The 24,142-nt window shown below is 30.5% G+C and overlaps 1 protein-coding gene across 3 annotated transcripts in view; it reads right to left on the bottom strand.

Annotated features, from left to right (window-relative positions):
- Nucleotides 1–21,135, bottom strand: part of LOC106462088 (E3 ubiquitin-protein ligase UBR4-like) — a 115,009-nt gene extending 93,874 nt beyond the window's left edge. For all 3 annotated transcript variants that reach the window (XM_022389219.1, XM_013921970.1, XM_022389220.1), the window contains exons 1-11: nt 21,004–21,135; nt 13,824–13,921; nt 13,239–13,342; nt 10,602–10,740; nt 8,869–9,056; nt 6,602–6,783; nt 5,072–5,318; nt 3,812–3,871; nt 3,419–3,609; nt 2,069–2,327; nt 691–811 (exon numbers count right to left, since the gene is read on the bottom strand). In XM_022389219.1, the coding sequence (XP_022244927.1) occupies nt 691–811; nt 2,069–2,327; nt 3,419–3,609; nt 3,812–3,871; nt 5,072–5,318; nt 6,602–6,783; nt 8,869–9,056; nt 10,602–10,740; nt 13,239–13,342; nt 13,824–13,921; nt 21,004–21,119 (1,705 nt within the window). In that variant the 5' untranslated portion in view covers nt 21,120–21,135. The remainder of the gene's footprint in view (nt 1–690; nt 812–2,068; nt 2,328–3,418; nt 3,610–3,811; nt 3,872–5,071; nt 5,319–6,601; nt 6,784–8,868; nt 9,057–10,601; nt 10,741–13,238; nt 13,343–13,823; nt 13,922–21,003) is intronic.
- Between the last annotated feature and the right edge of the window lie 3,007 nt (nt 21,136–24,142).

Below are 24,142 nucleotides of genomic sequence, written 5' to 3'. Positions count from 1 at the left end.
ACACATAACAAACAAGTGTTGTACAGACATTACTATTGGATAATAATGTACTATTTCCAAATCATTATCTACTTTGATCTTATGGACCATTAAACAGGTACGTCAAAACAACCGGAGGTAGCAAGATCATTCACCATCTGTTAACAGCAAACAGTTAGCAGCACCTGCAGCCATAAAGAATTTAAACCAAATAATACAATTAACTGTCACTCTTATAACGCACTGTATTGAAAACTTGGACTTTCTGATCGACAGCTTGAGTAACTTTATGAATACAAATTAACAAACTAAGAGACTATCCAACAACATCACTCAATAGTTTTTATTCAGTGTTTGACAAAATATTTGTTTTAATCTGCAATTAGCTAACCCATATCAGTTTAACATAAAAAAACTAAATTAGAAAATTTAAAATAATTCATAACTAACTTTAACTGTTTAAATTAAATTTGGGACCTTAGTACCATACACATTAATGTTGATACAAAATCCATGTTAAACAAACATAAATAAAAACTATAATTTTTAATGTGAAAATTCCATTTCTGACTTAAATTCAACTGCATAATTTCACTTTTCATCTTTTTAAAATCAAATTATTTTATGACTAACAAAAAATGAAAAACTTAAACAAGTCTTAAAAATAATTCATGTTTATATTCTATTATTTGTCTAAAACCTTCTGCTTACCTTCGTCATCACTGCTATCATCTGAAGAGCTGAAATCATCTTCATAATATGTGTTTGAGTCAGAGGTGCTAAAGCCGTCTCCATCCACAGGTTGTTTCTGAATCCGTTTTAACATGCATGCCTAAATATAGATAAATTATAAATATTTGTAGGTTGAAGGCACTTTATAAATAAAAATTAACAAAATAAAAGACATTATTGAACAACATTACTAAATACTTTTGATTCAGTATTTGGCAAAATATTAGATGTAATCTGAAATGAGCTTCTCCATATAAATTTATCATATAAAACTAAACTAGAAAAAAACCCAAAAAAAAACTGTTAATATTAAACTTGAAACCTTAGTATCACTGCTGTTATCAAATACTTTTGTCATCTTCAACGTAAATGGCATCTCATTGGCATAAAGGCTAAACATACAAGTTAGAGGTACACAGGGTTCAGATATTAGCCATCCATTACCGATTAGAGTGAAGGCTGTCAGATAGCAGTGCCTGCTGTCATGAAAATTTTAAAACAAATAACAGGAATAAGAGTCACTCTCTTATAATGCACTCATAACTGACAGTGCAATGTATTTAATGGCACTGCACTGAAAAACTTGGACCTCCTATTCCCCAGCACAATAACCACTTTACTATGCTTAGCCAGTAACTGACAAAGTGAACTAGCTGATGTAATGACATTAAGTCATGAAATATTAAGTACTTTATAGATTAAAAAAAGTTAACTGATAAAACTTTTATGCATATGATAAACCCAACAATGACACAATGCTTAGTCCTTAAATGATTATACTTTTAGGCCTAATCATACAATGCACTACATCTCTAATATAATTAAAGCACAGCTCTATAAAGAAATACTGTATTTTTTGGAATATAAGATGCACCAGTGTACAAAATGCACCCTTATTTTGAAGACAAAGTTTTTGGGGGAAAAAAGCTACAGTTGCATTTGAAGGATTTTTATTTAACAAAAATTCAGTTTGATACTTTAAAAATTAGTATATATTGTTCTAAACACAAAATAAGAAAATACCGTAAATCAAAAAGAGGTCATGTGCAAATGAGTAACAATCTTAGTTCTATACGCACATATTCAAAATGACAATGAAGGTTTTGTTAGAAATTTAGATTACTTTTATATGCTTTTCAGGTAAGAGAAAATTTCATTGACATTCCCAAAATATTAAATATTCAAAATTTTAAAAACTAGACCAATAAATATTTTGCAACTCACCCCCCACCCCCATTAGAGAAAAATTGAAGATGGTATACCATATTACAGTTTTTCTTGCAATTATATTTTTTTTTTGCATATACTAGAAGCTATAAAACTTATAGAACTTTGAAAAAAAGGAAATGCTTATTACCTTTCGATAGTTCACCGAAGCTATGCTAAAAAGCAAGTTAATCAGATTAAGGTTTGAGGTTAATTTGTGAACTCGTTGCCAAGCAGTTAAGTGTTTTGTCATATCTTCTGCTACTAGTGGCTGAGTTGGCTGAGACAGGAATGAAGTTGGCTGTTCTTCTGTAATTCCTGTTTCCACCTGCAGATCCACCAAAAGGTTTGTCATAAGAGACACAGCTTGTGACGCAAGTGCAACAAACAACACGCCAAAACCTTGTTGGCTACAGGGTACAAGAGACTCAAATGAGTAAAACAGCTTTTGGTTTTACGTTGCAAAGACTATTTACTAATATTTTCACATAATTTTATAACTTATTTTTTAATAAGAATCAAACTATCATATAAACTACAGATTTTAAACAAGCACCATTTATTACATAAATCTTTCAAATTTGATTCTTTTTGCTTGCTTTGCATCTTTTAGATAAAAACATATGCCAACTGTTGTTGTGTAGGATAAGTAATTGTAATCTTCTGTTACAATCTACAGAAAAAAAAAAAAGTCTACTTAAAGTTATATTTTTTGTGGTGGTTAAAATGTCTGTCAAACAACAGAGTTCGTACAGTGTTAGAGTAGAAAATACAATACATAAAATTTTACTATAAAAAAAGCTTATTATTCATTTAGAAGGTTTTAGAGGTTATGCAAAGAAATTCAAAAAATGCAAGATAAAAAAAAAAGTATTTTTAACCGTCATATTCTGACTCCATATATGAACTGACACGTATTAAAAAAAAAAATCAAGTATTTTTACAAATCTGATTTTATGTACGACAGTAAAAGCTTTTAAGATACACTTACTACATTAAAAGCTTCATAGTTATATAGTAGTTGCATGATCAAAGTGACCAAGCCCATTTCGAGGAAATTAACCTATTTATAGTATAACTTGAAAGCCAGATAAATTGCAGTACTTCTGGGACATTCTAATCTAGTGCCCAAAATATGTTGTGTGTTCTAAAATGCATATTCATAAGTTACATGAATTATTTTTTGGACAACCAACATAGTGAGAAAAAAAAAACAAGGTGTTAAATTTCTTGTTTTTTATGCATATTTATTCTTAGCATGAAAATCATCTTTGACTCCATAGCAAAAAACAAAAACAAAAAAACTGTAAATTCACAGACAAATCTTTAATAGAAATATTTTATTAAAAAAAGTTTTATATGTTTACTAAAAGTTTGCCAAATTTCATGAAGATATGCTTAGCAAGTTCAGAGTTATAGTATGTACAGTCAACACTTCCAAGGCAGGTCAAACAGACCCACTTCATACGGAAAGAGTTAACCATTTCTTGCCATAACTTACATTTTCATCATGTTTTGTTTGGGTAAAGGAGGTTCTTTGGGTTTAGATCCAGAAGATGGGTCAGATGTTCCTTTACTCTTAGAGGATCCTTCTCTTCCTTTATCAGTTGGGTTCAGAGGGTAAAGATTCAACATGTTCTGAAGGCCTGTCAGTAGAAGCCATGAGCCACCAAGGTGCAAATTTTGTAAGTTCTATTTATATCAATATAAAAATAAATAAAAAATTAGTCACCTAACATAACAGAAAAATGAAGTCAGATAAAAAAAAAAATATTCTTATTACCCTGCACACTGTCAAAAAACTAATACAAACAACTTTCGGGTTTCCCAGTTTTCTCAATAGATAAATCAATGTATTATATTGTAATTAAGATATTATGATAAAGCCACTTACATGACCTCCTGCCCTTGCAGAAGAATGAATTACAGTTGATACTGTATTGTAGGTTTCTAGCTAAAAAGTTAAGAAACAATAAAACAGTATAACAAATGATACAACAGTTTTAAATGTGATATTGAACAAAAATCACTGTATTTTTTGTTAGCTTAGGTTTAATTCTTTTAGAAAGATCTTAATTTTACACTACTACACTATGTTAAACATTATTAAAGCATTACATTATGATATAACAGAACTCATGTGATAAACTTTACTAGAAATATTAATTATTTTTCCTTTCACTTAATTTATTAATATTAGGTAATTTAAAAGTGTGATTATTTTATTCAGAGAGCTTCCATGTTTAAATATTGATTTATTATAAAAAAAATTGGAATGCGTATTTTAACCCCTTCTATAATATGCCAAAGATAACTCGAATGCCCTTCACGTTTCAAAAAATTATTTGGCCTAGTTAAGTACAGCAAACCATTTCTTGCCATTTTTTATTTGTTTAACCATATTTATTTACATGTTATTATGTATTACAATCAGTGCTTGCTAGATGGCATTGAAAATGCTGATTTATATCAGATTTATTCTGAATTATGTATCATAAGTACTGGATAAAACATTTCTATTCTGTACTGTAGTTTCATTAAAAGAGTATAATTTATAATTCCAGAGATGCAACACTTATTTCTAAAAAAAAGCCCAACTTGGTAAAGGTTAAAATAAAGATCACACGCATGACTATATCCTAGGAAATATTCCAACCAACTTGGTGAAAAATTTTAAAACTGAAGAATGAATTGATGACAAGTTTCTGGTACATGTTGATATAAACTTAATATACCTTTCAAAACAAGAAAATTAACCCTGTTAAATATTAAAATTTGGGGATTATCACTTATAGGAAACAGGCACATGCCACAAATCAAACATTCTTGGAGTCTGGTGAAAACTAACAAAACTATAGAAAGTGGTTAAAAAAAATGTTGCACTTACACTAATTTTTACAAAAAAAACTATAGAAGGTGGTTACAAAAAATGTTGCAATTATACTAATTTTTACAAAAAGCAATAGAAGGTGGTTACAAAAAATGTTGCACTTACACTAATTTTTACAAAAAACTATAGAAGGTGGTTACAAAAAAATGTTGCACTTACACTAATTTTTACAAAAAACTATAAAAGGTGGTTACAAAAAATGTTGCACTTACACTAATTTTTACAAAAAACCATAGTACGTGGTTAAAAAAAAGTTGCACTTACACTAATTTTTACAATTGAAACAACACAGTTATCATTCTCATCATCTTTGTGGGCACCAATTCCTTTAGTAGGTGGGTTCCCAGATATCATGAGAATACTAGAAGCTGTTGCTACAGCAATTGATGTATATAGACAGCCAAGTGCAATGGTGGTTAACTTCTGCAGTCGTTCCTCTGTAAGGGGCTCTAGGACTTGCAAGTTCAGAGCTCTTCCAACTATACTTATGTCATTCATCACAGTTCTGTACCTGAGAAGTGGTAAGAATGGTACTTACTTTCTTGATTAAAAGAGTATTAAGTTGGAGTAAATGGAAAAATTATTACTTCAAACAGAATTCTCCAAATACATTAAAACATCAATTAAAAGGCACATAAATGAGTTAATTGCCATAATGAAAAAAATTACATTATACATAAACTAACCATTGAGCACTGAGAATTGTAATTCCAGTAAAAATTAAAATATCTCTGACAACTTTCAATTTGGATATTTCCTAGTATCAAAACATATCTTAAAACCATCTATCAAATATTTATGAAAATGGATTATAAAAGTATTTATTGTGTAAAGAAACCACACACATATACCTCAGTGTTTACAAAATGGGCTTGTACTCACCTATTATTGTAGGTACAAACTACAAATGTAGAAATTAAAAAAATATATCCTTTTCAAATTTCTTTGTCATTTAATTTATCAGAAACAAAAGTGAAAGTACCAAACTTTATTTAGAGCAGGGCTTCAAAAGCATTTCAAACCAGCTTTGATATGAAAACCCACAAAAACTAGCTTCTACTAGCCTTGCAAACACAAGAAGACACTAAAAGCACTCCAACAAGCTACACAAACCCATAAAACTAGTACCTAATAGCCACATAAGACATAACAAGACATGAAGAGCACCCCACCAATTGTTGTCCCACTCCCCTCCACCATAGATTTGACTTAAAAAACTTGATACCAAATGTGTCTTGTGTCGATACCAATATGTCCCACTGGGGGACAGCAGTAAGTCTTCAGATTTACAATGCTAAAATTGGGTATGATTCCCCTTGGTGGACACAGCAGATAGCCCAATGTGACTTTGCTATAAGAAAAAAAACGCACACACACACACAATATCAAAGGGAAATAGAAAAAAAAAAATCAAAATTCTATTACCAGTAGATAACACAAAATTTATAGCATTTGTAAATATTATCTAAAACATCCTCTCAAACATTTGCTATTAGGTCATCTGGTTTATTTTTTTTTTTATCTCAATAGGATCTATATACTGTGCTGCCACTTCCTTTCCATGAACCACCTGAACGGAACTTCAAATCGAGAACTACTGATGCAAAGAATCACAGATTTAAAATTAATACTAGATCAATACCAGTGTGGACAAACACACACACACACACACACGTTCATACATACACATATCAAAGCAATCGACAGTATATCAACTTAACAGCAAGGTGACAAACAAACTGAATGGAGATTAAAAAGCAGATTTTCTGAAAAGTATACGAGAGAGAGACTTACGAGCTACTAACAAGCAACGCTCCAGCTACGCATGAAGGGACTCCAAGTCCTTTTCCTGCTAGTGTGTCGTTCAACTGAGAAACATAATGATGTACAGATGGGAGGGCCAAACACATTTCTAATAAAATATCTCCTCCATTTAACTGCTGTAGACTAATTGTGTTCTTAGAAAAAAGCAGAGCCTGCAATATAGTAAAAAAACAAACAAAAGAAACAGTAAATAATTGTCTTATAAATACATCACAAAATAGTATGAATGGGTGATATTATACTTCTGTTTTTTAAGCAAGCTTCAACTTAAACTTATTCACAGTTTCCAAAATACAGAGGTTGAGTACGTTATATTAAAATGATCTTGAAGCCTCACCATTACATTTCATGTGTCTAATACCGGTGATTAACTCAATAAATTGATAAAACCAACTATCTATGAGCATCATATACACTGGTAAGTATTAAATAAAATATTCAACTAATCAAAATTATGATTAAATTTACTGATGTTACAAAAACAATCAACTAATTGAAATTGGTGTTTCAGCATTAATGTTTTTGATTACTCACACTATGCATGTAATCGTAATACTTCATGATTTCTCATTATTAAATAATTTGATTAATTGATGTTGGTTCAGCTTAATTAGTGTCAAATGCAAAAATAATCAATTAATCCAAATTAATGTTTCAGATTATTATTGTTCAATTATTCTAACTATCCAAGTCTTATGTGAGAATAAGTGATTCACTGAATGTCCTCAGCTAATGATCCTGACTGTTGATCGATAAGCAACTTCCATTAATTATCCAGCTCTAGCCATTTTCTGTAATGCACACTCTAATGACCATGCATCTTTATGATAGCTCTGAAGCACAGTGTCCATTGCAAGAGACTCTGGTATAAGACTTTGATGTTAAAGGCACAACATTCTTCCCTACATATTTTCCATAATTTATCTAATATACAAAGATGGTTTTCCAGCACCTGTTTCAACATTTCACACACAAATCCATATGCACTGCTACTGTCAACTTGACTGGTATGTCTTAATGTGAAATACCACAAACACCCATTTTAATCTCCAGTTGCTTAAGGTATGCAATGGTTGAACACACATGTTGTAGAAGCAACTTGTGCCCCCTTTTCAGACAGAGATCCTTCTTGATTATATTGTATATGGTTGCCACCGATCTTTGTGTTACAAGATATTGATTACAACAGCAGGACCGCAACTTGTTGCTGGTCTCTTTCTAGATAGTCCTGATGACCAAAGCTGATCCACATTTTGTGTTTCCAATGCCATTAAGTAAAAGGGATACATGTCCCTCTTCTGGATATTCTAAATCCCTGATCTGACCACATCTTTATGAATTAAGTGTATGAATATTTTGTGTTGGACAGAGAAATATATTCATCACATGAAAGCTTAAGAGAAGTTAACATTTAGTTTCTATTACAGCTATAGAAAATACTAAGTGTTATTTAATGCATTTTATAATGACAAAAATCAGCATTTAATACTTTTGTATGTTTATTCTGTTAAAAGTAATTCTCAATGAGAACAGGATTTACTTGTTAATAATAATGTTCACTTCACATCGATCTTTCAAGTTGCCAGGCTTCTTGTGTTACAATTTATCTATTTTTCTTTATCCTACAAGTTTTCTTGGTATAATACCTTCATACATAGTAGTTTTTCATTCTTCTCTGTGCTAAAATTATTATAGTGGTAATATATAATAATGGTATTTACACTTTAAAACAATGTTACAGTGTCAAAAGATGAACTGCTCACATAAAGTAACAAAGAACAAAAATGCACCAATAAAAGGAGATTTATCTTTAGAAATAAAAACAGATGTTAAACTGTCTTTAATTTTAAGATTAAATAACAATGTATGGAATAATTTTAAACAAGTTTCACTAGTTTTCTGTATTTCAGTCAACTGGAAAACATTAATAATACTATGTATTAAGTTTAATTATAAGGTTAAAATTTAGTATACACTTATCATTCTTAAGCAGCAACAGAAAGTTTCTGCACTTTTCATAGCGTGAACTATTTTTCAAAAAGATAATTAGTTTTTTTTGTTTTAAGTTAGAGGCAGTGTACATGATTCTACAATAATGAGCAGTCCTTGCACTCAAAAAAGTTCTGTAAGAAAGAAACTGAAAGAGGCAGAATACAATTGTTTTTTTAAATTTATACAGTAGAGCTTTAGCTACTGTTATTACTAAATATGATATAAACATACAAGAAGAAGCAAACCTTAGTTTCTTCTCCTTGGTCTGGAAGCTGAATCACGGTGCTGTCACTATCCTGCTCCAGGATTCCTGTCCCACGAGTTTTTCTTTCTCCTGGTATTTCAAGCAGTGGGGTCATCAGCTGCTCCAAAATGCTTGTATTTTGGTCCAGTCTGTGAGGTTTAGTCTCTCTCACATCCTCTTTGTAGAACTCTGTAAACAAACAAGGCTGGATATTAATATTCTGTTTCTAATAATGGGATAAATAGGAAAAATAAGGACAATCTGAACGTACAACTAAGTAATAGGTAAAAAAAAAAATATTCTATACTGAACAATAACAGACACAATGGCTACTATACAAGGGGTTATACAGAAGAATAAAAAGCAGCATCCTAAAGAACCAAAGTACTGCCACCTTCTTCATTTAACTAGCGCGCGTGTGTGTGTGTGTGTGTGTGTGTGTGTGTGTGTGAAAGAGAGAGAGAAATATATCACAACCCATGAATTATAAGTCAACATTTTATTCTGAATACACACAAAACAAGCTTGATTTGTAAATACACCAATTATAAGAAACAGTTTTTCTCACAAGTGCCATTCTGTTTACATTGGTTACATTTACTCCAACTGTTGTAAATTAAATTTATGAAACATACTAAGAGCAACTAGTCAGTGTTTCCACCAGTACATATATAGATTCAATTATCTAGTTTTCTTAAGTAATGACTCAACCTTAACACATACTTCAGCATCTGGTGATAGAGATTTTAGATACAAGTTAAGCTAATCTACATGTTAGAACCACACAAGAAACATTCATTATACTCCTTACGAGTTCTTCATTTGCTTTTTTAATTAATATGAAATTTTAAATGTTAAATCAACATAATAAAATCATTTTAATCACAAACCATAAGTTCCTTCATTTTCATCCCATTAAATCAGACAAGTAAAACAAAAAAATATGTATGGTGACAACTATTTCCATGGAACTCTGAACATAATGACACACGTTAAAAGGTTACGGAGTTTCAAAAAAAAAAGTTTTCCATGCTTTTAAATTCTGTCTTATCTCATCAATTTCATTGTTTATGTTTTTTAAAATAATTTCTGTACTTACTAGTTTATTAATTTTGATGACTCACAAAAAAAAAAAAAAAAAAAAATCATGGAACTCTTACTAAAACTTTCCAAAAATATGATATCAGAAGCAGGTAATAAAATTCATTTTGTTTTGGGAGAAAAAAAAACACTTAAATCATAATTCTATCATTGAGGTTTTTTTGGTTAATATTGTAATCTATATTCAGTAAAAGTTCAATTCCAGTATCTGTCATCAACATTATATGGCCATAACTGGGTAAAGAAACAATCCTATGAGAACATCAGATGAGTAGTTAGCTCATTTAGTTGTAGCGATTCCAGTAATTATACACACACACATTTTCTACTAAATACAGATAGCAATTTGAGGGCAACTTTTCAAAATAATTAAATATCAACATTGGTGAACTTCATTAAACTAAATTTTAAAACTTTAAACTTAGTTTTTTTTTTCATTAGATGAGGTTTAACAAAATAAAAACAAAAGCTTTACAATATAAGTAAAATAATAAACTCATTTTTGAGAATGTTTTGAAGTTCTCAAAGTAAAACCTATTTTACATGGTTAAAAAAAGGTTTTTACAAATCACTAAGAAATTAACTAACAAACAAAAACACTGGAATGATAACTTAAGAAACCAAACTTCTTACCATGACCAGGTGCTTTTTGCAATAAAAAATCTGAGGGTATTTTTGCAGATTTCAACATTGTAGTCAAGGTCATAATATCTGCACGTTGAAGTGCGCTATCATTTTTGCAAAAACATCGAATCAGGTTCATGATCTGCTTCTAGTAAAGAAAAATGTGATGAAATATAATAATAATAATAAACTGTATTACTTGTAGCAAATTAATCTGATTACTATCAGCTACTAACTTTTTACAAAGCCAACACAAGTCTTGCTGTATTTTGTTCCAACAACAAAACTAGTGGATGAAATTGTTTGAAACTTCATAAGAACTTTCATAAATGCACTTTAAATTTATCGAAGTAACAGGCTTTATGTTTCTTAGTTTTTTTTGCATTATTATCTTTAATATCTTGGAAAATTACATTAGGAAATAGTATTTATAAGATATGATTACAATATTTATATTTGTTCCAGATTTGAACTTATTACTCTTTATGTTTTAGTATATTATTTTAAAACCTCTAAAACTTACATTGTGCAAATTTTGTCTATTTTAAATTTTTATTGTTTATTTCATGTTTATTTATGTACATAAAAAAAAACATTTTAATTTTATTTCATAAATGTATTTTTATTTCAAGTATGTTTCATTGCAACCGTACTTTTGTTTATTGTGCTGAAAAAACCGTGAGGTTAGCTGTGTGAACTGCGTACATTTGGCGTAAACTACATGCCTCTTGGTGGGGTGGGGGGTCACTCTCGTTCAGTCCAGCGCAGGTGCATTTCAACATTACTGTAGATATGATAGTAAGAAAGCTTTTCAGTACTTGAATATCATTTCTTTGAACTTTCAAACAAGTTTATTTCAACATATGTCCATGTATGTTGTTTCACTATACAAACAAAACCAATTTCCACTACTAGTGAATGTATGTAATAGTTTACATTACAGGTGGTTTGAATAATGCTACCTGACCCTAGTTACATGATACATCCTGTTACAAGAGATTACCAAAGGATATCGACACCATAAATTACAAAGAAATTACTTTACAGAACTTAAGAGATTAGTCCTGGTCACATTCCTCTCATTATAGGAAAGATTTATATTGGAAATCGAAACTTAAGCTCTTCAGCATATTTACACCCCAACCGTGAGAAAGTCAACCTTCCCCTGTATAACTGAGAAGAATGTACTTGTCTGTTTCACAACCAACATGTGGGTTTTTATTGTTGTCACTTGTACACTGAGTTTTAAACCATTTGCAAAATATCAAAATAAGCTTTTTATACATATGTTAGACAGTTTTAATTATAAAGCAACAACAACAGAAGCGTGGGTCTTACTGCAAAGTAAAGATAGTAAGAAGGAAAAATATAAAATTCTTACATGGTACTAGTAGTACCTACAAATCACGCAAGGTTATCATTCTAAATACTGAATCATATTTTTATAATGAATTAAATATAAAATTATGCTAAATCATTGAACTTAAAACTACTAATTTAAATGCAAACGAATATAAAAATCACAAACTGAGCCTAATTCACTTAAAGACCATGCACTCGTCACTTGATAGATTTTAACCCTAACATTTGTGGATCAACTTCTTTCCCAAAAATATATCTACCTTGAGTTAATTTTTCAATATAATAATTAATATAAATAGATATATATAATATAGCATGATTTAAGTTACTATAGAAAAGTAATAAAAGTTACATACATCCCATACAGTTTTTTCCAGAAACAAATTTTCTAAGGCTTATAAAAAAGTACTATTTACCACTACTAAATACAACCTCTACATAAAATGGCAGTTACTATAATAAGCACTACCCACATTCATATTGTAATTTCCAAAGAAGAATGTTTCATCGGGTGCTTTGCTTATCATCCTATGATTTGTCAAACGAGAAATACAACGATTGGAATAACATGGTACTGAAATTGACACCTTTGACTAGGACTGGCTAAAAGTTTTACAACTGTGGTTTAACACATCCAGATGCTGTTTTATAAAGAAAGCAAACTAGAAAAATGTTTAGATACCAATCGTAGATGGTAGGATCAGTGCTAAAATGCAAGGAAAATTTTTTTTAAATATTGAAAAAAAAAGTTTTTTTCTTAGAGGGTGCTTATTTATAGTCTCAAATGTATTTTGGGATTTTTTTTTAAATTAAACTTCTCTTTAAACTTCATTAAGTAATACAATTTAGGACAAATAATTGAATATTATGCTACTATTTATAAAAATAAAATCTGAAATCCAATAAAAAATAAGTTCTTTATAATTTTTTCAATTCACAAATATGATTTTGCCCTCATGATAAGGCAAAATGGCCATGGTAGGTAAGGGGTTAATGTATGCTCATGAAACCTTGTGTACCTTTGGCGGACTGGACTTAGTATCCATACAAAAGATTTGGAACAGCATATAAATGTATGTATATATTAGATTTAAAAACATTTTTTTTGGTCACTATGAAATTTTAGCACATGTATTTTCCAACAAGTAGGTGCTTTCAATGTAGTAACAAGTTCAGCACTTACTAAAAGATACATTCAAATTGCTGAGTAACTAAATAACTAGATTAACTGTTTGACAGGCACAACATTTAAACAGACAAAAACATCTGAATGTGCTAGCTTACTTGAAGCAGACAACTTTGTTCTGTAAATGTCTGAAGCTTCTGGAGTAAATACTGCAACAGGACCTTACATGCTTGCCCTGTGACTGGTACCTGGCTTCTCTTAACTAAAAATACCAAAAATTAAAACTAAGATTTATTAGCACTGTGACACAACTAAGTAATAATTATATAATTTTCTAGTTTACTTCAATTTAATTTTTTATACCCAGCTTTTTCACTGCTAGATATATACTTTAAAGATGTGTAACATTCCAAGGTATAATCCCAGTAAGAAAATATCCGGGTTCATCAGGTCATCAAATATATCTACTAAAATGTGCCTAATCCAATAAATGTCACATGACTATTTCTTATTGTACTAAATTTAAAAAAAAAGGAAAGTTTTGAAACATAAAAAAAAAGTTAAGTTTTTTAATTGAAATACAAATCATTTTTTTTACTTTTGAAAATGTAAATCATTAAAAAAATATACAATTCACATGTACCTTCAGTAGATTTCAGCAAATGAAAATAATTTAATAAGTGTGGAATACCTAGCAATAACACTTGCATAGTATAATGTGTTGTAATGTACATAACACTTACTTTCTGCAGCATTAACACTGATGTAGTGGGCACAAAGAGCTGCATATGGTGCATAAAAGTTTTCCGTTTCCTCTTCATGATTCAGTAATTTCTCCTTACTGAAGACAAAGTGTAAACATTAATATACATCAAGTAAAAGAAATGCCAATGACAAAACTAAACTCAGTCTTCCAAAAACGTGGGTAGAGTATTCTTTGCATTTATTATATTTGCTAATGGCTTAAAAAACTCAAAAATACTAACCAAGTTAAATAAAATCACCAATATCAAAGAAAACTGCAGTGATAAGTATTATCTAACTTTAACCATGAACAAATATATATCAGACAGTACTGAAAAGTTAACTTTTTTATTATTATTAGAAATTGCTTTGTGAGAAAGGATAAAAAAATAAAAATAACAAAAGCCATCACCCAAGTGGTTGAGAAAGACTAAACTTATTAGTCTTGCAATAAAAAATGTTCCAAAATAAAAATATATATTCAGTTATAAAAATTGAAATAGCATTAAATATAATTATTAAACATGAAACAGGATCCATTCCAAATATTTTTAAACTAACTTGTCTTATGTTTTTTAAAGTTTCTCATCTGCTTTGCTCTTAAATCTGACTTTTGGAAAGTTTTGGAAATTTGAGCATCATGTTATTGGGCTGTCTATGGTAAGTGCAAACATCTATTATTATTATTATGCCAAATTCAATCTCCATCTTAAAGTTCAAAAATTACCATTAAACTATTAAACAAATATAGTTTTCATAAAAACATGCACACACACACTATCTATAGCACATATAGGTTTAAAACTCAATTGGACCTACTAACAATAAAGTTAGTAAAAAAATGACCTTTATTCTCCAGACAATAATAAAAGAAACCAAACCTTCCTTCTTCCATGGCTTTTCCATTGCAGCTTCATCAGGGGTAGTAGTACAAGAACAATTCTTATACAACTAGCTTTGACGAAGATGCAACGGAAAAACATTGACTGAAATAAAATTATTTCCATTGGACCTAAATCACTGCCATATCATTTTTCTGACTTTGTGAACTTTAAGACACACATACACACAAATTTATGTAAATTGGCTTTAAAATATTAAGGGAAAAATACCCAAAATCAGTTGTTTGAGAAATATCACAGTACTATATTTCGTGAACTTGTATCTTTTAATCAATATCTTGAATACAAAAAATATTTTTATTGCATATGATAGTAAAGGAGCATTTTTAGAACCTCAAAAACCTTAAATATTCATTTTCTCAAGATTTAATTACTATGGATGAAGCCCCTCTTTAGCATTCTGTAGTATCCTCTCCTTTTTTTTACTGTGCAAGAGCAAAAGCTACTTTAAAGAAAAAAAAATCACTAAAACTAACTTACAATCTTTAATTCTAGCTTATTTAATATCACGTTAGCTTCTTTACACTTTCAGAAATACAAACATTTTTTTTAAAGTTTTGGAGTCATAAGCTCACTGGAGTGTGACAGCTAACTTCACAACCTTCATTCTGGATACTTACACATATACCATAAAAACTTATTTACAGTTTTCTAAAATAAGAAGGCTCCTCATTTTGCCTTCTTGTCATTTTAATCTATACATGTACTGTTCAGAGTGAACTGTGCCAAGTTTTCAACACATGCCAAGATTACATCATACCTCCAGTAGACAACAAATCTGCTCTCTGCCCTCAAACAGAACACAGTTACACAAAAGAAACAATGACAGTAGCACCATAAAGAAAATTATCAAGGAACAAGACAATGATTACAGAAAAACTGGCACCTTAATATTTCCACTAGAATGAAGGAGCAAATTCAAACATATGAAAAGCTTCTCATAATACTTCAACTAAAAATATTACTATCCTCATTTGGAAACCAAGATGTAAATATGAACAGAATTAAAGAAAATTTGTTCAGAGTTAAAAACCTATTTTTACTGAAATAGTGGGGATAGATATACTTTTGAATTTGTTTAAACTTTAAGTTCTGTTTAAGTTGAACTGTAACAGATTATTTCATTTGAACATTGTCAAAATGTTTTAACTATTCTATTTAAAATACTGATATGATGAAATACCAGAATACCTATATAAAACTGTTATTACTATAGTATTAAATAACATATTGTGAACTGAAAAACTACTAATGTACTAATACTTGCTCAAAAAGAGGTTTTAGTAAAAATTAATGTATAGTCCACTATACACTTTGTTAAGCAATGCTTTAATACACAGCTTAGCATTAGAATTAACAGATATCGCAAAATATGGTCTGTATCTTAAAAACTATGGCTATTAGTTTTGAAATCATGTTTATCTTCAAGTAATCTGATGTGGTGCAAAGCTACCATTGAATAAGTTAATATGGATGATAAAAAAAATGCCAAAATGATTAGTTTGCCAATAATATGTATATAAAATACTAATATGTCTGAAAGAAATTAAAAGTAAATTCACTCTTTAGTTACCTTGGCAACAAATTGTAATTTACAGTTTATGCTTGCTACTATAAAACAAGCTTTTCACTCAAAACTCAGGCATTTTTTAAAAATATGAAATAGAGGGATTTATATTGTAATAATTGTTTGGAACAAAGCCAAGTGATTTAATCAATTACTCATGAGCAGCAATTACCTTAATTAGTGTCATACAAACTAATCAAAATTACGATTAAATCGATTGGCAAAAAATAATCAGTGCACGATATTGCAGTTTCTAATTACTAATTATTACTACTTTCTGGTTATTCCAACCATCCAAGTAATTATAATATTTCTCCATGATTATTTTGTTGTTGTTAAGCACTATCTGTGCTTTGCCTAATTTTAGCCTCATAAGTGAGTTTTGTTTTTTTACTACAAGTTTCTGAGATGTGGTGTGATTATTCATTAATCGAGAACCTCGGGTTCAATTCCAATTGCTATCAACCTTGTTTGCTCTGTCTTTATTGTGGAAGGGCTAATAAGGCTATATGCCAATTATTTATGAATTACTGATTAGAGAAAAAGCAACTGCCTAGTAGCACCTGCTACCAACTTTTTAAATTTTGCTTGCAAGTACCATGGTTTGAGGAACACTATATTAATTGATTAATCCAATGCAGTTGATTAATGAGATCACTGATAATCAAGTAGCAAATACCACAAATCACCCAGCTCTAATTCGGAACCAACTAAAAGATAATATCATTTTTGGGGAAATATTAAGGAATGTTTTATCTGGAATGTAAAACTTTCATAAAATGTTAGAACTGTTCTACATGAAGAAACTTTTGTCCTTACCTGTTGTGTTAAACACTTCATATGCAATTTTCTATAAATAACTTTTACACAACATTAAACAATCACACATTTGAATGGCAAAAGCTGTGAGCAAATTGTGAACAAATAGACTTAATATTTGTGACAAAAAAAAAATTACATTACACTGCAGATTTTTTAATTCCTCTTAGTTTGCTGACACTGAGGTGTGTAAAAAATTGCATTTCAGATTAATCTTTTGTTTCCAAAAGTATCTGTTCAGAAGGCTCCTTATCTAAGAGAGGATATTGACTTACTGGAAATGGTTTGGATGAGAGCTACTAGAATGATTCTGCCAATGGAAGGCATCTTGCATGAAAAGGTTAAGAGCTGTTAAATTACTTTCTGTTGAGAAAATAAGCATAAAAAGTGATCTTACAGAAGTTTAAAGTATTATCCTGATGACCAATAGGATAAATGCCTCTGATTTGGTTTTGCTGTATTCTGAAGACAACAGGAAGAAATGACGCAAGTTTAAGATTTGTAAAAAACAGGCGAGGCTCTTTATGGGTGATTGGCTTATGGAACAATTTGCCATCAAACAGCAGTGGAGGCCATCACTTTATAAAAGTAAAGTTTTACTTTTTCAGAGGTGATTGTGCAGGGAGCCTTGATGAATCAAATGGTAAATGGTCATTTGTTGTCCATAGTTATTTCAGGTTGTATATATATTAACAACTCTAAAGATGTCATGGTTTCATTGTACAAATCACTAACTAGGCCTCATTTGGAGTATTGTGTGTAGTTTAGGACCCTTGAGCTTTGAATGAACATCGAACTGTTGAAGAGGGCTACCAGGCAGGTTTAAGAGATGAAGTGGTTGTCATGAGGTTAGGTTGAAATCTGTTAACTAGTTCTCTTTTAAAAAGAGGAGTGTGAAGGATGACCTAACTGAAGTCTTCAAAAATGTTAACAGAAATAAGATTGAGGCATCAGAGTTTTTTTGCACTGAATTGTTAGGGAAGAAGGACAAGAGGTCAAATTAAAACAAAAAAAGATTATATATTTTATATATATATATAATTATATATATTATATATATGTTCACACACACATCTCCAGTTTGGAAAGTTTTAATTCTACAAAGATGTGGTTTCTTTCAAACAAAATGCCATTCAAGTTGGTAAACACTGAAATTTTAGATTAGATTAGAAAAAAGGGGTTCATGAATACTTGGAGGGTAAAGGATAGATTCAGTGGTCAGTCTTCTGTCTGTTGAAGGAGATTGATGACCAATAATTTATACATCTAACCAAGGAATCATAAACTAATTTATTATAACACACCTCATATGGCAAACAAGTATTTATTACATAAGAATGAAATTAAGGAACCAAATATTAAGAACTGGAAATTTAACACATTTAATGACGATTTGGCATATAGGGTATGGTCTGCCTCCAGCAGTTGACTGCAAGTGCACTGTATACAGGGCAAGTTTCACAAAAATTCTGTGTGCATTCTAGGGTTAAGTTCCTATAAAAGTAAAAACTGTGTTGCAGACCTTAGCTTAGTTGTCTCCATATTTAAACACTATGAACTCGTGGAACTAGGAAATCTTTATGACCACAAAATCAGATATAATTGAACTCTACAAATCTGAATTATGAGAGCTTAAAAATAAACTGGAAAATCTATTTTAAAAATTCATTTAAGTGATCAGCTACTTGAAATATTACCAAAGTATTAACACTTCTTAAATTGAAATTCTATTTACATATAACTGTAAAAACAATAAAAATGCTTAGTGAAAAAAATGACTTTGCCATAAGACAATGATAGATATACTTGTTTTCAAGTATCAACATTCTCTAAGCACTTTAGTGAAAATATTTTATTTGTTTCAATAAAACAGTTAGCAATTAGCTGTTTAAACACATTAAAGAAAATATTTAAAACTAACAGTCACCTGACAGATTCAAAGAGAACCCCAATATCATGGAAATAATCAAGACTAAAGTTAATTTTTATGGTAAAACTGCTAAAAAGCAGACAGTTCAGTCTAAAGTAAATGTTAAAAGATAAAACAGTACTTCACAACATTTACAAGTGAAAAGCTCCATATAAAGTATAAGAATTAGACTACATGATCTTATCCTAACGTTTGGAAAGGTACCTATTCTTGCCATCTCATGAATCTCTTTAAATGTAGATAGAGCATTTTGCTATCTGTCTCAGAATGTATTGTATGACCAAATCTTACCAGATCAGATTCATATCCTCATTTTGTATAATATTATAAAATAAAACTAAATGTTTCAATGCTCATCACACTTTATTATGTTTACACTTTATATATTTTTTTTACCAAGATATAATGTACGACATTCCATTCAAACATCTGTTGTTAATAAATTGGATATTGTCATCTTTTAACAATTTGATGAACTGAGGTTAAACCATGAGAAAAGGTGCCATTATTTTTAGCAGGGTAGGGGGGGGGGCAGTGAAATTGTCTACCAGTAAACTTCTAGTATTTCATTAAGTCATGACTAAATTAGATACAACATATTTTAATTATAAGTTATGTTAAAATTAATAAGAAATATTGCAAGAAGAAAAAAAAAATGCTTAGAACTCAAATTGACACTTAAGTATTACAAAGACTCACAATCTAATTCAAGCTATATTACTATTACTGCTTAATGATGTATCAATAAATCATATATTTTGTTCCATGATATGTACATTTTATAATGACCACCAAACCATACATCTCGCAATATTTCTGCCCATTAGTTCTACCAGCCATCCCAAGAAGACAGCTGTAATTCTCTACCAAACCAGCCTGTATGCTCAATCCCTGGCACAATCATCTGATACAAATATACAGATATAATTGGTCCTACCAAAACAATGGCAACTGAAGTGTGGCACCCACCTGTAACTCAGCAGTTCTGTGCTCTGTATTAAAATGTCATTCCCGAAGTGTTTTTTGTTAGAAACTAACAGTCAGTATACTATTCAATGCACTTGCAATATTAACATCAAACTTGCTGTATCCTAATCCAATCATCAAATATAATAAGCTGATTGCTCCACAGGTTGTTGCTATGCTCTAATTCACTGACTTTGTTCCATGCATCATGTCATGACCCATGTATCATAACATGATACATACTGTATTGTGAAGTAATGTTCCAATAGAGCTCTAATTACTATACAAATACATTTATTTTTAGCATTTTAAACAGACTGTCTGCAGAATAACTCAGAATGCTATATATTATTCAACTCTTGTGTAAATACAGGTTCACTGTTGCAAGAAAACAACTTGAAACACCATACATACAATACAGATTCCACTGATATAAGAAGTTTAGTCTTGTTCCTTTGATTTGCCCTTATCCTGGGTTACTGACGAGAGGTTAAATTCCCCCAAACCAGTATAACTCAGTGTCAAGTAATGAATATAATGATAGACTGGGCTTCATATTTATTCTTAGTAATGCAAGTGGTTTGTTAGCTGTATAATTCTTTACTCTTATTACATAGACGATTCAACTAGGAAGGTTCGTATAACTTATCAATATTATTTCCCTGTTCCCGGCAGGGCGCAGGAACTTGGGAAGCAAAGGTTTGTACAGTTATAGTAGGACTACAAAAATACAAACGCAAGTGTGTGTGTTGGGGCGGGGGTTATTTGGTGATGGTATTAAAAAATTCAAATACAGATAAGTACGAAAATTCCAAATTTAAGTCGGCCCTGTCTAAACCAATAGGGTACTACGACTATGATTCACGAATCCCAGCCTACAGCTTACATTCTACTTTATACAACTACAAGTACTTACGAACAAATACAAATGCAGATTATTACAAAGGTAAAAAATATCCACATATAAACAAGTAACCCTTCATTACTCTACTCACCTGTACAAGATGGATTTGACTATCTGTGGTATATGACTTTTATTCACAGAATTCTGCGAAGAAGTTAAAATAGATATAACATCACACATCCAATCCCCTGCGTCAACCGACGCCATTTTCTCTTCTCACTCTGAGTTCACGGTGCGGATATTGTTAGTCAAGTGATATTTATAACGAATAATTGATAATATATATATATAATATATGTAAATATCAGTAAAGATAAACAAGGGATCAAGTTTATTTCATTTTAATAATATTTGAACTTTAATTCAACATTATTTTACTAAAAGATGTTACAACTGAGAAAAAATAATTTTAAATTCCTTCCTGCGTATATTCTGCAGAGTGATTCATCACAAACCGTACAATTTAGATATAAACCAACTATGTTACTTAATTTTAAAAATAGTAACGTAAAGATAAACATATTTTTCAGTTGAGTTATTTAAAAGAGTTGTTAAAGTAACAATACAATTAATTATATTTTGCTCTACATAATCTATATGTTCCTTGATATATAATTGACGAGAGTGTGATTTTTAATAATTTCAAGCTTACAATTATTCATAAAAGCATTAAAGCGAATTTCAAAGCTGGTTTTGAGGCTGAAGGTATTGTTTATACAGAGGGTTGAGTACATCATATTCATTCTATACATGCCTTATTGTTATATCAAATTATTTTGAATATACAAATCAGCATGCTACGTGACAAGCACAGCCAATATAAAGTCGCGGTGGAACGGAATATATTAGAGCTACATGTAGTGTGATGTCACCGAAATTTAATCACTTTTGAAAATGGTTTATAACAGCCCTTTCCCACGCAAAATATTCATACACTCAAATCATTAACATGTATTCATATTGGGTATTTAAAATTTATAAGACAGCCTACGATTCACTTTGTACTTAATGTGACTGGAAAACAATGGAATATGGGTCAACATTTGGCACCAGGACTATCAAGAAAGATAACAAATCGTACCCCTGCTATGGTAAGAAAAGTTCAGCTCCTTGTTACACGTGTCAATCCACGAACACAAAGGTAAGTGCCAAAAGTTGTCTTTGTGCACCAGGCAACATTACACAATATAATTAAGAATCTCCATCTAGAACAGAGCATATTAAAGAAAATAGCACTGAGGTTGAATCAGTTTGGATTGATGCTAGTGGATATAAAGGGGAAAGTCTTGTAATCAGTATATGCTATAGACCACCATTCTGACCACCAGGTCAGAATGTAGAAGTTTATGAGAAATTGTATAATGAGATCAGAATGGTAGCTGAAAAAGATGTTATTATTATGGGAGATTTTAATTTCAGGGGTATTGATTGGAAAAATTGTGAAGGGGATAGGTTTTGGAAATTGTTCAGGATACTTTTATACACCAACTGGTGATGGTGATGGAGAGGAAGCTATATTAGACTTGAATATAATAGACAGAGTTGTGGTTGGTGATAATTTGAGTACAAGCAACCATTGCACTATTAGGTGTGGGATTTTACTACATGTAGAATTGAAGAAGAATAGTATCCTGAGTCCAAATTTCAGGAAAGCTAATTTTAATGGAATGACACATGATCTGGCATCTGTAGATTGGACTAAAGAGTTGGGAGGGGAGCTTGAACAGATATGGGAAGCATTTAGGGAAAAATTGATATGCATACAGAACATACAAATTCCCTGTGTGTACTAGGCTGATGCATAAGATACCAAATTTTGTAATAATTGTTCTCTTGATATTTAACAATAATTTTGTTTAACAATTATTTATTAAAGACTAGGTGGAAAACAGGTGATGGAAGTTTTTGATTACAAAGACTTTGGACTAATATAATGTTTAAACTTAGTCAGGAATTGTCCTGATGAAATATGATATTCTGATGAATTTGCTTTTATTAAATATAAAGCTACAGAATAGACTATCTGTGCTATGTCCATGTCTATTATTGAAATTTTAGTTTAATATAATATTTAACCATAATCAGAAGTTTCCCTATAAAATTTAGCATTTTCTGAATTACTTTCTTCAAAGTAATTTTGTTCATTTATCCCTTCATTTCTGTGGTATCGTATTTTATAAACATTTTAATATGTATGTTATGTTTCTTGGAATACGTCAATCGAACATCTTTATTGGCACAGTCGACTTCAGCATTACCAAAGTTAAACAAACGGAAGGTTTACGATTATTGATTATTTTAAGCGTGTTAAACTAGGTGTAATTTCCAATCTAAATTTATACCTATAAACCACAAAATTATCGATTAGTTTGGAAATAAACATGTGACCACGAAACAAACTTTTTCATTTATATGAGGGTTAGTTTAACCGTCAATATCTTTATATCCCTGATTTCTATGTTTCTCTGCTTAACAGCATGACAGTAGAGTTTTCTTGCTTTGATTGTCTGTCTTTGTTTCATCAGTTAAACATTCAAACTGATAAGGTTTATAGTCTTTTACTTTCTTTAACCTATTCACATATACTATCTGCTTATATTTTCTATAAATCTCTTGAATTTCAAAATTAACTGGACTTGTTTGTCTAATGATTTTGAAAGTTTTTTTTCCACAATTTTGCCAGCTTAGTGTTTCCCTTTTTAACTATTGGGGTGTATAATAACATTTTGTCTCCTAACCTTATTATCATGTAAGAGAAAATAGGGACTTTCTTGAGTGGATTCATTTCCAGTACTTTTGTATGCCAACAATAACAAGGGAATCTGCTCATTCCAGGTTTTCTCTTATCTCTTTCATAGTATCGTGAGATTATGTCTTGTAAAGTTCTGTTAAATCTTTCCACTAGACCAGGGGGCACCAAACTTTTTTCACAGCGGGCCAGATAACTGAGAGAATGACGAGCGCGGGCCGCATAACATTTTGTTCAATACAATACAGTGAATACACAAAAAATAAAGACAACAAACATGTTTATTTATCAAAAAGTTATCAAAAAAAGGTGACGTTAGCAATAAGATAGTTATATCACACCCAGTGCGCACATATCCGAATCTCACAAACTAAGCAGCAAAAAAAGGTTTGTGAGATTTGTGAAACTGGCGTTTAGCTTTTGAGATATCATCAATATTTGCTTTGGAATTGCTGCATACAACCAAGAGAATTGCTTTCAA

The sequence above is a fragment of the Limulus polyphemus genome, unplaced genomic scaffold (genome assembly GCF_000517525.1).
Source record: "Limulus polyphemus unplaced genomic scaffold, Limulus_polyphemus-2.1.2 Scaffold1090, whole genome shotgun sequence".
Lineage (NCBI taxonomy): Eukaryota > Metazoa > Arthropoda > Merostomata > Xiphosura > Limulidae > Limulus > Limulus polyphemus.
The sequence above is the reverse complement of the archived record's forward strand: the minus strand, read 5'-3'. Positions and strand labels throughout refer to the sequence as shown.